The sequence below is a fragment of the Podarcis bocagei genome (assembly GCF_964188305.1).
Source record: "Podarcis bocagei genome assembly, chromosome: 9".
NCBI lineage: Eukaryota > Metazoa > Chordata > Lepidosauria > Squamata > Lacertidae > Podarcis > Podarcis bocagei.
The window spans coordinates 71,704,640-71,719,087 of NC_138134.1; the positions used below are offsets into that span (position 1 = coordinate 71,704,640).

The 14,448-nt window shown below is 43.9% G+C and overlaps 1 protein-coding gene across 2 annotated transcripts in view; it reads right to left on the reverse strand.

The window, feature by feature from the left end:
• The window catches only part of ADAMTS3 (ADAM metallopeptidase with thrombospondin type 1 motif 3), a 278,458-nt gene that overhangs the window by 163,345 nt on the left and 100,665 nt on the right, over nt 1-14,448 (reverse strand). For both annotated transcript variants that reach the window (XR_014011358.1, XM_081206948.1), the window contains exons 8-15: nt 13,888-13,993; nt 12,743-12,886; nt 11,067-11,199; nt 8,688-8,801; nt 6,573-6,718; nt 5,162-5,337; nt 3,208-3,341; nt 1,242-1,365 (exon numbers count right to left, since the gene is read on the reverse strand). Coding sequence is in view for 1 of the 2 variants with exons in the window: in XM_081206948.1 (XP_081063074.1) it covers nt 1,242-1,365; nt 3,208-3,341; nt 5,162-5,337; nt 6,573-6,718; nt 8,688-8,801; nt 11,067-11,199; nt 12,743-12,886; nt 13,888-13,993 (1,077 nt within the window). In the remaining variant the exon portion in view is untranslated. The remainder of the gene's footprint in view (nt 1-1,241; nt 1,366-3,207; nt 3,342-5,161; nt 5,338-6,572; nt 6,719-8,687; nt 8,802-11,066; nt 11,200-12,742; nt 12,887-13,887; nt 13,994-14,448) is intronic.

Genomic DNA, 14,448 nt, shown 5'->3' on the forward strand with positions numbered 1-14,448 from the left:
CTTCAGTGAATATAGTTCATGGTCAGAATATTGTCAGCTTTCAAGAAGCTCCCATTGGAAGCATAAAATGATTTGCTTGAGTTTGCTTTTCCTGTAAGTGACTGGTCAGCAATTAGAAGTAATACAAGAAGAAAAAATGGTTCTGCGGCGGCTATGGATGCCCAAATTTCTGCAAAGCGTCAAAACTTACCCAGAATATTTTTAGATTCTCTGTTTTCAGAAACAGAAACATCACGAGCTCCTTTAGGCAAAGTGAACGCGCCTCTTGTCTTCCCTTAAACAGAATGTCTTTTGTTAGTAATTTAGGGCATGGAAGTCTTGAGTTTTCATTGACTGAGTCTTCATACGAGCACTTTTTTTTAATCAATCAAGCATGAATCAGTTCTGCTCAAAATTCAGTTTGAAAGATTTTTGCACACATTGCAGCAGTTCTTTTTTACTTAAAAGCATCAAGTCAATGAAAATTAAGACTGTGAAAAATCAATTGGATACTTGCAGATTTCATTTTCCAGAACCTTGAGTTCATTTTGGCACCTCTTGCTTAATTGTTTCCCTGTTGGAAGAGGTTGATTAGATTTTTTTTCTTGCAATGCCAAACATAAATGGAATCTAATGATAAATAATTGTGAAACATGATTGTGGAATGGAAATTAATGCTTCAAACACTGCCCAAAGGACAAAGATCATCCTCAAACACCAGCTAACAGGATTTTCTGCATTTGGTAGCTTTGCAAATGCTTCAACTGGTGTCCTGAACTTACCGCAAAATGTCTTGGATATATTCAAAATGAATAAATAAAAATAATTGAAGCATGGCATGCTGTTGTACTGTGGATCATTCAAAAGCTCAGTTTAAAGGTCTGCAAATCAGTTTGAAATTTCCATTTCCAGTTGACTTCAAATGGTTGCATGAAATGACTCCAAATAATTGTGCAGACTGGAATCAGTTTAACACTGATGTTGGACTTCAATAGCTTCAGTCTGGATGGCCAATAGGTAGGATGGTAGCTAAAACAACATCTAAAGGGTTACAGGCTGGCTGCCCTGCTGTGACCTGTATTAAACCAATTCCAGTCCACACGAATATTTGAAGTCAGTTCATGTGAACATTTGCAATCATGGTCAAAGCACTTCATGTTGAGATTTAGGCTTTCAGCACCTTTTCTCCTCTGCAGAGGTGAGGGACAGCAAAGGAAACTAATGGTAATATGGAAGAGTAATGGAGGTAGAGGTATCCCTACCAGGTTTCTTAGGGATTCTAGTGAAGGTCCCTTTGATCGTCCGGCAGTGAGAGTTATCTCCCCCGCATACTCCACACTTGTCTTCAGCTTTGTTGGACCCGATTTCCTTGTCGCAGCCCACTTTCTGCAAAAAAAGATGGTCACCGTATCATCAGAGCAGAGAATCAGAGGAAGCACTGTTTGGAAATGAACAGAATCCAATGCAAAGGTCAAATTTGCAACTCCTAATATTTTCCCCCCAATGAAAGTGCAGGTGTTATGTATGCTCCACAACAGCAGGTTTTGATACCAAGCATCTAATACAGTTTCTGGCAGATCTTTGCATTTATCACCCAAAAAGAAGAGGAAGTGGGGAGCAAGTCCAGTGGGGAGCAAGTTCAGTGGTTGGGAACCTTCAGCCATGAAGTCTAATTAGGCCCACCCTTTGGCCATGAGGCTATTTCAATCAAGACATGCTGACCTGCTTTGCAGGTTTGATGGGCAAAAAAGTGGCTGGGCTAAAAAGGGGTTTGCAGGCCCAAGACACTTTGCACTGGGCTTTCAAAGCACCAGCTAATGGCTTTGCAAGCACCAGCAGAGGATGTCATTGTGATGTCAGGTGATTGAAAGGTGAGGGGCTCCACCCACCTATCAAACCTGGCCCTTGAGGGGTGGGGAGATAAGGATTCAGGCCCCCCAGCTGGATTCAGTTCTCCATGCCTGCTCTAGTTTATATGGCCAAGTAAACTTCAAGGACTCAAAAGCAATTTTGGCAGTTCAGGAGTTACTCTGCACAACTTACAGCATCCATTCATGACTTGCAGAAGCCAGGCAAATTCTGGCCCTACAGAATATACTTATGCAGATTGTGGAATTCCACATTTCCTGGTAAAGAATTTTTGGAATCTGTGCAGAATTTTTATGTCATTTTCTTCAATGGGTTACATCTCAGGCTTAACCATTGGAAGTTTTAAGCAGAGAAGCTGGCAAAATTCTTCCAGCTCAGGGCCTCAGTGAGTTTCAGGTACTTGGTAATGCTTGCTTCAGAGAAGAACTGAGCATCAGAAGCTCCCATGTTCTTCTCCAGATCAGATTAAAATCCAAGCTGGAGGAGAATTCCTGCCTATCCCGCTTTGAAAAGCACCTCACCAAAACTGGGTGCTTCAGGGGACCACCTTATCCCAGAACAAAATTTTCTGGGGTCAGCTCTTCAAAGCACTTCCGTTGCTTCTCTGCTGCTTTGCTAAGGGGCTGCTTTGCAGAGCTACCCCCAGAAAAATGAGAGGAGCTGAGCTTTAGACCCCCATCCCCAGAAATGTCAGGAGCAACTCTTCAATGCAAAGCTGCAACAAAGAAACACACAGGGAGGAGAACATTGCTGGCAACTGAACATGAGACCTTCTCTCATAAAAGAATGTCGTCCTTCACCCTCTCCAATTAGAAGTCACACCATGTTTATGTGAAAACAGCTGCACGGATGTTACTAGCCCAGAGATCGAAAGAAGAAAGAGTCCCTACCAGAGAGGAATGACAAACTAAGCTGATGGACTACACCAAAATGGCAAGGCTGACTGGAAAGCTCAAGAACCAAGAGGACAAAAACTTTTTTAAAGAATGGGAAAAAATTATAATTTATTTAGGAGACCACTGTAAGCAGATGAGAACATTAGCAGGATTTTAATCTCACTTGTAACGTAACAGACACTATGGATAGGGTGGATGGATACAAAATATAGATTACGAAATAATATGCAGTTGAAAATGTTGACAATAGGACCCATGGAGGGGATGGGGGGAAGTCTCGAGATTCAGAGAAATCTCTTTGTATGGATATGTATTTGGTATTATATTTGTAAAATCAAATTAAAACTATTTAAAAAAGAATAAGTCATGCCATGTATATTTGACTGAACACATCTTGCAAGGTCTTTTGTGAACAGCTCCAGCTAAAAAGAGCAACTGGGATGGTCAGGAAGCCCTCACTCACCACACATTCCCCACGCACACAGATGCTGAAGGGGTCTTTGTATGAACAGCGAGTCCCATCATGGGTGAGTTGTTTCATGTAGGCAACATCTCCTGTCTCTCTGGATTGGCAGTAGAGTTGGCATCTTTTGGTAGCTACATGGGGTAGAAATGTGGACAAAATATGAACAATTGAACATGAACAATTGTTGGATTACACAAGCAGCACAGACCACATTCACAGCAATCCTTCAAACCACTTTAAACCATCACGGCTTTCCTCAAAGAATTATGGGAGATGCAGTTTGTTGATGGTGTTGAGAGTTGTTAGGAGACCCTTATTCTCCTCCCAGAGCTACAATTCCCAGGGTGGTTTAACACCAATCCCACTGGCCCTGATTCAATTTGGGACCCAAAATCATGCCCAGGTCAGATCAAGGCCCAATCAGGATTACTGAAATAAGCCCTGGACCAAACCAGAAGGCACCTAATATAAATGCAGTAATACCTTGGAAGTCCAACGGAATCTATTCCAGAAGTCTGTTTGACTTCCAAAACATTCAAAAACCAAAGCACGGCTTCCGATTGGCTGCAGGAAGCTCCTGAAGCCAATCGGAAGCCGTGGAAGCCCCATTGGACGCTTGGCTTCCAAAACAACATTTGAAAACTGGAACACTCACTTCCGGATTTCGATCATTCAGGAGCCAAACGTTCGAGAACTAGGCTGTTCGAAAACCAAGGTAAGACTGTATTGAACAGCCCTAATATAAATACAATAAATGACTAAAGCTACCTTTCTAGCTGTCTCTCTGTCATCTCCCTATTCTCAGCTTCCTGAGCACGCTTAATTGTCAGAGAAGCTATGATGTGTCACAATAATAATAATAATAATAATAATAATAATAATAATAATAATAAATTTTATTTATATCCCGCCCTCCCCAGCCGAAGCTGGGCTCAGGGCGGCTAACAACAATCAAACAATCAATCAAATAGTCACACAATCTAAAAATATTTCATTATAAAAATTAATTAAATCAAATTGATGGCAACCAATTAAGCAAAATTCTTTGCAGGTTGCCAGAGGAGGGAGTCAGGCTGCGCCCTGACCAAAGGCCTGGCGGAACAACTCTGTCTTGCAGGCCCTGCGGAAAGATGTCAGGTCTCGCAGGGCCCTAGTCTCTTGTGACAGAGCATTCCACCAGATTGGAGCCGCAGCCGAGAAGGCCCTGGCTCTAGTTGAGGCCAGCCTAACCTCTCTGAGGCCTGGGACCTTGAGGATGTTATTATTTGCAGACGGTAGGTTTCTCTGTGGGGCATACCAGGAGAGGCGGTCCCGTAGGTACGAGGGTCCTAGGCCGTATAGGGCTTTAAAGGTTAAAACCAGCACCTTAAACCTGATCCTGTACTCCACCGGGAGCCAGTGCAGCTGGTATAGTACCGGATGAATGTGATCTCGCAGCGAAGACCCCATAAGGAGTCTCGCCGCGGCATTCTGCACCCGCTGGAGTTTCTGGGTCAGTCTCAAGGGCAGCCCCACGTAGAGCGAGTTACAATAATCCAGTCTGGAGGTGACCGTCGCATGGATCACAGTGGCTAGGTCAGGGCGAGAGAGATAAGGGGCCAACTGCTTAGCTTGGCGGAGATGAAAAAATGAAAGGCCAGGCTCATCATTAATCAAAGGAGATCAATATGTGCTACACGAGAGACTCTGTCGAGTTGATAGAATAAAGATCTAACAAAATTTCTTCCCTAGTTATATTTAACCAGTCACTGCGTTTTGTAATAGTTCTGGTTATTAGAGCTCAAGAGAAGAATTCATTATTGAGAAGTGACTTTTTGATGACTTCCCTACTGGAGGGCAAAGAGTTGGTGGAGGGGAATGAGCATTGCTCATCTGCTATTTGTTCTTCTTTCCCAACTCCATTGCAGCGTTTGAAACAGCTCTTTGCAGAAGAGGACCGGCCATCACTTACCATCAGGATGTTCATAAGGCAGCCAGTGGTGTTTACTGCTCTGGTACTCAAAATGTGAGTTGCGTTGTTGACACTGCTGGGCTCGGAAGTCTTCGTGATGCTTTGGGCATTCCTCCATGTTGCACAGCTGGTACTCAAAGTTGACACCAGCACAGTCCTGACCCCCATTAAGAGGCCTTAATGGGGAGAAACGAGGCCCAGTTAGAATGCTTGAAGGTACCTTTTATCATATGTGATGGACTTGTAAGGTGATAAAAGATTTCTGAGAGATGATATATAATGAAATGGGGGGGAAACATGTTTAAAATAACTTTTGTGAAGAAACCAGAAGCTTTCTTATGAGGAATTTCAGGTACCAATATTCCAAAGGAACAGAAAAAAACTTTTTATGTATAGAACAACAGCTGCCCAGATGTTACTAGCCCAGAGATGGAAAGAAGACAAGGTCCCTACCAGAGAGTAATGGCAAACCAAGTTGATTGACTGTGCTGAAATGGCAAAACTGACTAGAAAACTCAGAAACCAAGAGGACAAAAACTTTATAAAAGAATGGGATTTTTTTTATAAGATTTTTAAGAGACCACTGTAAGCAGATGGAAACAATGGCATGATTTTGAATTCACTTGTAGTGTAACAATTACCAAGGATAATATGGATTGATATAAAAGTTAAGAGTATGGAAGAATATGCAGTTCTAAATTTCAAAATGGGACCCTATGGAGGCGATGGGGGGAAGTCCTGAGATTCGGAGGAATCTCTGTATATGGATATATATTTGGATTTTTATAACAGTGGTGCCTCGCAAGACGAAAAGAATCCGTTCTGTGATTCTCTTCGTCTAGCGTTTTTTTTGTCTTGCGAAGCAAGCCCATTGAAGGATTAGCGGATTAGCACTATTAGCGGCTTTTAGCGGCTTATCTGCTGATCAGATCAGCTGATAAGCAGCTTAGTGGCTTAGGAAAAGGGGGGGAAGGGAAAAAACCAGCAGGAACTCGCAAGACATTTTCATCTTGCGAAGCAAGCCCATAGTAGATTCGTTTTGCGAAGCACCTCCAAAACGGAAAACTCTTTCGTCTAGCGAGTTTTCCGTCTTGCGAGGCATTCGTCTTGCGGGGCACCACTGAACTTTGCATTTGTGAAACCAAATAACAATATTTCAAAGAGAGAGAGAAAAGAATGCTTGGGGGTGGGTCTAAGCTGGATTGGATCCCAGACCCCCACTCTCTCCCCTTCCAGTCCACAAACCCCACTGATCCATCTCTACACTTGTCTGACTTTTGACCTAGGCAGTCCTGAGTTGTTGTTTTCATTTGAGCCACTGGACATAGTGTTCCTCAGAGGGCACCCTCCTTATATCCACCCCAAGTTGTTGTGCACGCAACAGGTCACGAGAGAAGCACCGCCGACTCACGAGGGATTGTTGCACAGTCTCGTTCTGAAGCGAACGCCAGTTCCGCATGTCCGAGAGCAGGAGCCAAATTTCGTCCAGGCTCCCCAGCTGCCATCTTGCTTCAGCTGGTTGGTGTTTTTCCACATACAGTGACCTTTGTAGCACCACTAAGGGTAAAATGAGAAATGACACACACACAAAAATTAGACCCTCTGGAGTCCCCTGATCTCCTCACCTGAACTTTAATTGTTAACATAAGAAGAGAGTTGCTGGATCAGGCCAGTGACCCATCTAGTCCAGAATTCTGTTCTGACAGTGGCCAGCCAGATGTCCGTGAGAAACCTGCAAGCAGATCTGAGCACATGAGGACTTGTGGTCTCCAGGAACAAATATTCAGAAACATTGCTACCTTCAACGGAGGAGGCAGAGGATAGCCATTGTGGCTTACAAGTTGCGTGGCAAATTCCCGCCCCCAACAGTGGAAATAATGACACAAGACACAATTATTAAGGTTAATGGGCTAAAAATGGCCACAACTTTATTGGTTACAGGTGAAGAACTGTACTGGCTTAGGCATTGGTCCTAACTGACTATATCTGACTTCAGCCCATCTGCTTGAAGTCCGGGAAGGGTTAACCAGCAGTAGGGGGAGTCCTGCTGATGCACATCAACTAGGAACTCCCCCAGGGTCACTAATAGGGGGCGTGCCTTAGGCCCTCACCTCCCCAGGCTTCGGACAGGGCCACGCCCCCCGGAATCCTTTACCGGACTACCCTTTGATATTTGGGGGAGGTGATGGCGCTACCTCCCCTCTTCCATCTACAGAACAATACCAATGCCTAACAGCCAATACCCAGAAAGTTGTGACGATTTGCTTCAAGGTAGGTGAAAACCAAGTGGCTGGTGCCAATTTGCCAAGTGGAAAAATTCCTACCAGGCCTCTCAACGGCGACCAACCAAGGTCCATAGCAAGGTCAAGGAACGAAAACCTTATAGGGTGGGAGGGTGGAAAAAGCAGGAACAGCTGGCAGGCGGCAAAGAGGGAGATCCCCAGCCATGTCCTGCGTTAAATAGGGCAGGCCACACCCCCTGGCCAGGAGATGACGCGGTTGGGAATCCCACCCCCCAATCGCACAGGGGCTGGTTCAAGCAGCTGCGTACGTGTCAGGGCCGTGACGCCCGCAACCTCACCTCCTTCGTAGGGTGGAAGTGGCTTTATCACAAGCCCTCTCCTTCATGATTTTGTATAAGCCTCTATATTTTCATGTATCAATGAAATTGCTTCACTGTGTATTTTAATTATGTGTGGGGTTTTTCCTGTTAGTATAATTGAGTTTGTATTTAATTAATAATTTATTAACAGTCAATTAATTACCCCAGCCCATGCCTTCACAGTAGGATTTCTGTCGGTGGTCTCCCATGGTTCAAATACATGGGTCATACTCATTAGGAGCTGTGCATTCATTAGGTAAAGGTAAAGGGAACCCTGACAATTAAGTCCAGTTGGGAACAACTCTGGGGTTGCGGCGCTCATCTCTCATTACAGGCCGAGAGAGCCGGCGTTTGTCCCCTTCTGCACACAGTTTTTCCGGGTCATGTGGCCAGCATGACTAAGCCGCTTCTGGTGAACCAGAAACGCCATTTACCTTCCCGCCAGAGTGGTACCTATTTGTCTACTTGCACTTTGACGTGCTTTCGAACTGCTAGGTTGGCAGGAGCTGGGACTGAACAACAGGAGCTCACCCCGTCGTGGGGATTCGAACTGCTGACCTTTCGATTGGCAAGCCCAAGTGGCACAGTGGTTTAACCCACAGCACCACTGTGCATTCATTACTGGGGGGCTAATTCTGTAAAAAAACACCACACATAGTTGGAATTAGACAGATCTGCTCCCATTGGTAAAGATCTTATTTATTTGTTTATTTGTTTATTTATTTCAGCAAGCATTTTAAGAAAGCCTTTCTGATTTGGTGGTTCTTTGAAACAGATTTTATCCATTGTATCGCTTCTGTAACCTCACCGTAAGCCACTGAAAGCTGCTGTGGTGTATAAGGAGTTGGAAATAAATAAAATCACCTCTGTATCTCTCTGCCTTGAAATGTATTGGGACATATAAACTTGAAGATACATACTCACTTTACTGGGTGCACATTCTGTTCCGTCCAGAGGGGGGCCCTTCTTTGTCTTGCAGAAGTAGGGGTTGTCCGGATGGCTGCACCACAACTGTTTACACGGGTCGAAAGTTCGGAACTAGAAAAAGGGAGATGCCTGGATAAGTTTTTGATCTCACAGAATTATTATTGTTTTATATAAATTTTTATTAGTTTTTTAACATACCATTTTCAACAATAATTAACCATACTTTTACATCTTATTCAATTTTTTTTGACTTCCATCAGTCCGGTCTGAAAATTTTCCAATCTAATCTCTTAGTATGCATTTCTTATTTTCCCTATTACATTTCAAACTCATAACCAATATCTCTATCTTTTTCTACTTTGTAACACTTCGTATATCTCTCCTTACAAAACTTCTTGTAGTGCTACTAGAGTAATTTGTTGATTACAGTTGTTCTTCAGATAATTCATATACTTCTTCCAATCTTCTGTAAATCTCTGGTCCCACAGGTTTCGAATGCTTCCTGTCATTTTGTCCACTTCTGCATAGTCCATTAATTTCGTCTACCATTCTTCTTCCGTCGGAATTTCTTCTTACTTCCATTTCTGGGCTATGATCTCACAGAATTATAGTATTGTAGAGTTGGAAGGGACCCCAAGGGTGATCTTGTTCAATCCCCTGCAGTTCAGGAACCACAACTAAAGTATTAACCTAGTGAATGAACGCACAACCTCTATTTAAAAACAGAGGAGAGCCCATCACCGGGGGGGGGGGGTAGTCTGTTCCACTATAAAGCAGTACTTATTGTCAGAAAGTTCTTCCTAATTTCTAGTTGGAATCTCCTTTCTTGTAATTTGAGTTAATTGATTTCAGTGCTGCCCTCTGGAGCTGCAGAAAGCAAGCTTGCCCCATCTTCCATATGAAAGCCCTTCAGAAATGAAAGATGGCTATCATATCAATTCTCTTTTCTTTTTTTAAAATTTTTTACTGGAATTTTATTTACAACATAACATAAACCCCCAATACACAAATCCACCCTCATTTAACATGAACATAACATAGAGTGAGTATAACATACAACAATACAAACAACCAAATAAAAGACTTCCTTAATCCTGTACCTGGCCTCCTTATTTACTTCTTAAAAACTGTTTCCTTTATGAATAATTATTAAGATTTTTCTAATTATAACTTAAATATCCACAAAGTCTCCTGTAGACATTAATCGAAACAAGTCCAGGTATGTATTTTAGGGCACTGTTTTGGGAAGTATTCTCTGCATTTTCCCCATGCTTTTTGAAACTCTTGTCTAGTGTGATCTCTACAGTGGTGCCCCACAAGACGAATGCCTCGCAAGACGGAAAACTCGCTAGACGAAAGAGTTTTCCGTTTTGGAGGTGCTTCACAAAACGAATTTCCTATGGGCTTGCTTCGCAAGATGAAAATGTCTTGCGAGTTCCTGCGGGTTTTTTTTCCACTTCCCCCCCTTTTTCTAAGCCGTTAAGCCGCTTATCAGCTGATCCGATAAGCCGCTAAGCCGCTAAAAGCCGCTAATAGCGCTAATCCGCTAATCCGTCAATGGGCTTGCTTCGCAAGACAAAAAAACCGCTAGACGAAGAGAATCACAGAACGGATTCTTTTCGTCTTGCGAGGCACCACTGTAATTGTCTCTGTTAATCTAGCCAGCTCAATATACTCTAGCAGTTTGTCTTGCCATTCCTTTTTTTGCCGGCACAGTTTCTTTTTTTCCCAGTTTTTAGCCATTAGGATCATTGCCACTTCTGTGGCATAGAGGAATATTTTCTGATCTTCTCTTGCTATACCTGTGTCCGTTATCCCTAGCAGAAAAGCTCCTGTATTTTTCATAAAGTTATACTTAAACATTTTTTTAAGCTCGTCATATTCTGTGTTCCTTCAGATATTTGAAGAAGATTCATATCACTTCTCAGTCTTCTCTTCTTCAGGCTAAACCCACCTAACTTCCTCAACCATTCCTCTTAAGATTTGCTTTCCAAATCCTGTATCATCCTGGTTGACCTACTCTGGGCACATTCCAGCTTATCAATGGTTTGCCCCATTCTCTCCTTTGGGAGGAAAGATGAGATCTAGATTGAATAAACACATGAAGAATCATGACCAACTTGGGCTTACCTTTCATGATACATAATATAATGAAATATAACAACAGAGAAAGCTGCCTTACACTGAGTCAGACCATTGGTCCATCCAACTCAACATTGTCTTCACTGACAAAGACACTCAAGGGTTTCAGACAGGTTTCCAAGTCTACCTGGATGCCATTGGGGATTGAACTGAGTTCTACATGCAAAACTGGGATCTTTCAATAGTTCAATGGTTTGATCCGATTTTACTTTCTAGAATTCGCTTTGGACATACCGCTGTGCACATTTTGTAGCCCACTCCAAAATCGAAACGGCACTGTTCATCCATGGAATAATTGATCCCCGGCAGGTCAGGAAGTTTGGGCCAGTCGTGTTCAAAGGGATCATCGAGGAGGCAGTCGTAGGAGCTATTGCAGAAACGAAGGAGAAGAGAGTCATCTGGTGGATATGCATAAGCCACAGCTTATAACAGAGGGCCTTTTCAGTGGTGGCACCCACCCTGTGGAATACCCTCCCATCAGATGTCAAGGAAATCAACAACTATCTGACTTTTAGAAGACATCTGAAAGCAGCCCTGTTTAGGGAAATTTTTAATGTTTGATGTTTTATCATGTTTTTAATGTTCTGTTGGGAGCTGCCCAGAGTGGCTGGGGTATAAATATATTATTATTATTAAATTAATATTTACTCCCACTGTATTTAAGTAAGGAGGGCATTCCTTATCCACAGCCCATCTTTCAATCTGTTTAGCGGTTCTCAACCTGTGGGTCCCCAGATGTTGTTGGACTACAACTCCCACCATCCCTGAGCTCTGGCCTTGCTAGATAGGGGTGATGGAAGTTGTAGTTCAACAACATCTAGAGACCCACAGGTTGAGAAAGGCTGGAGGGCATCAAGTAAGAGATAACGGAGATTCTTTCTGCCTATGAACACATGGTGACCAACACCAGAGGGCACTGCAGGGCCGATAAACTTTTGAGCAAACATATTCAGTTCAAATGCACTGGGATTGCAGAACCTGCGTTTATCAATGCTGGCAACAGCAGTTCTTGAATTAAAGATATTGGTGGTTCTTGCCCTGCAAAGAGTAAACATTCCCCTGTTCACCTTATTGTGTTTGGGATCTCTTAAGCTGATTTGCAAGAGGGCTGGTAGGCCCTTCAGATTGTTTGCTCTCTCCCAATTGCTGTTTCCAGTCACTCACCCCATTCCCCAGCTCACTAAGCCCCCTAACTCTGAGACTGATAGTAACAGAAGGGCATGTCTGTGACAAGTGATGTTACTGAAGCACACATTTCTTAATGTTCATGTAAAATACAAGGGAGGAGGGAGGAGAATAAAGGTTCATTGGTGGTGGTGGAGAAGGGGATCATTTCCCAAAGACAAAAGGATCCCAATTGATTGGGCTCATAATGAACCAGGGATAGCCATCTGCAGCCCTCCAGATGTTACTGAACTACAACTCCCATGAGCCACAGTCAGCATGCCTAACATCTGGGATGATGGGAGATGCAGTTCAGCACCATCTGGAAAGCCACAGTTAAGCCACCCCTGGAATATCAAACAAGGCATTTTCCATGAGGGGCGGCCCCACCACTATCCACCCCAAAACATCAGTAACAACTGTTGCATCAGGTGCTTTGCTATTGACCTTTAAAAATGCATTAACTGCATGTCAAAATTAGAACAATGAATCTCCATGTCTGTGCACCAACGTCCTTTGCTGTGTGTCACTATGAAGGAAGAGAGGGCCAGGGTTGTTCTTCTTGGTCCTGCTGTTGACCTGCCTTCTGCAACCCATTGTTTCCTCCTGATTCAGTTCTTAAAGCTTCCAAGCCAGATCTGAGACTTTGCCTGGACACTAGCCAAACTTTGGCTTTCCTCATGTGCGCTCCCTAGTCTTGCTCCAGGTATTTAGTGCCAGTTCATACAGCATATGTTGGTCCTTACTGTATGTATCTTTTGACTTCTTGGCCACTGCATCGGGACCAGTGGTATCGATGGAACGCTGCTTGCACCAAGGGAGCCATGACACTCCCCATTGCTGTCTCATCCCCACACCGGTTCCCTTGTCCGTCATGCTCCATTCCCAACCTGAAATCAGAGACCAGCATGATGGAATTAATTGGGGCCAAGAGTGGAGGAGGCTGAAACCATATTTCACACAAAAAATGACTTAGATCAGCTTCTCTTTTACTCTGATAAATTTTACCAGGCTGGTCTAGGTAGCTCAGGGATGGAGTGCCCTGTGGCTTTTCAGATTCTGCAGGACAAATATTCCCATCATCCTTGACCATTGGTCATACTGAGTTGGGCTGATGGGAGCTAGAGCTCAACAATATCTGTAGGACTACACATCTCAACCCTTCCCAAGCTCCTTCAATTCCAGGTTTTCTAGAAGGGAAAGCATGACAGCCATTGTAGTCTGAATTTCACAGACCCAGGTCCATCATTAGGACTCCATTGCAATTGAAAACCAGGGTCTGTGTTGGACTGCTTTAGACAGACATTTGGAAGGCTGGTCTAGGATCCTTCTCCCTGAACACTGGTGGGTGGTTCATTAGGGTGCAAGAAGCATTGTCCTACCAGCCTCAGTCTGCCCCAGCTGCTAACCCTCAGGGGTGAGGACCATTTTTGGCCTTGCAGATCATTTTTTTTATTTCTCCCCCTTCTTCCCAAGAGGACTAACTTTGACAGGTGGATGGCTGGACATCATTGTGACATCAGATGACTGATAGGTGGGCATCCTGGTAGGTAGGAGGGTCTCTGCAAGGAACATGATGGTGAAGCAGCACCCAGCAGGAATATAACCCTCCCATCAATGATGCCAGCTGATGGGCAGTTTGGTGTGGTTGGAGGGAAATGGCCTTACTGGCCAACTTGGACACCCTGGTGGGCCAAGACTGGCCAGTAGGCCAGAGATTCCCTAGCATAAGGACATAAGAAGGACCCTATTGGATCTCATCCAGTCCTGCATCTTTCTTCTCCTAGTGGCCAACCAGATTTCCATGGGAAGCCCACAACGATGACCCGAGTGCTCCTTGCACTTGTGATTCCCAACAAGTGGAATTCAGAGGCATACTACTGGGACTTACACGTGGCCAGTTTCATGGGCGACCACAAAAGCTGAAGAAAATCCATCTTCATGGTTAAGAGTGCAGCTTCTGACAGGATGGCACATGCCTGTCACTGGAGCATAGCCTGTCAAAAATGTAAAAGATTTGGATTTTAAAAATAAAACAAAGCACTGTTTGTTAGCCCTCCGTGGCTACAGCTATATCGTCAAGCCTTAACCTACTGACAGAACAGAATTGTCAACAGTGCAGAAGGAGACATTTCTTTACAGTTCTGTGCAAAAGAAAAAGAGAGATTTCCGGTTGCATCATATGAAAATAGCTAGCTGCCTTATAATGTGTGTATGTAGCTTAGAATTGTGGCAGTGACTCTCCATGGTTTCTAGCAGGGATCGTGCCCAGCCCTACGCAGAGATTGAACCTAGGACCTTCAGCATGCAAAGCCTTCCCCAAACCCTTTATTTACCTTTCTATTGCACACTTTCTTCCCTTACTCCATCTCCTTCTGAGTAGGAAGGAACCTTAAAGAAAAATGGCTGCTAGAAACCAGGGGGTGTGATTGCCATTCACCATCAGAGTAAC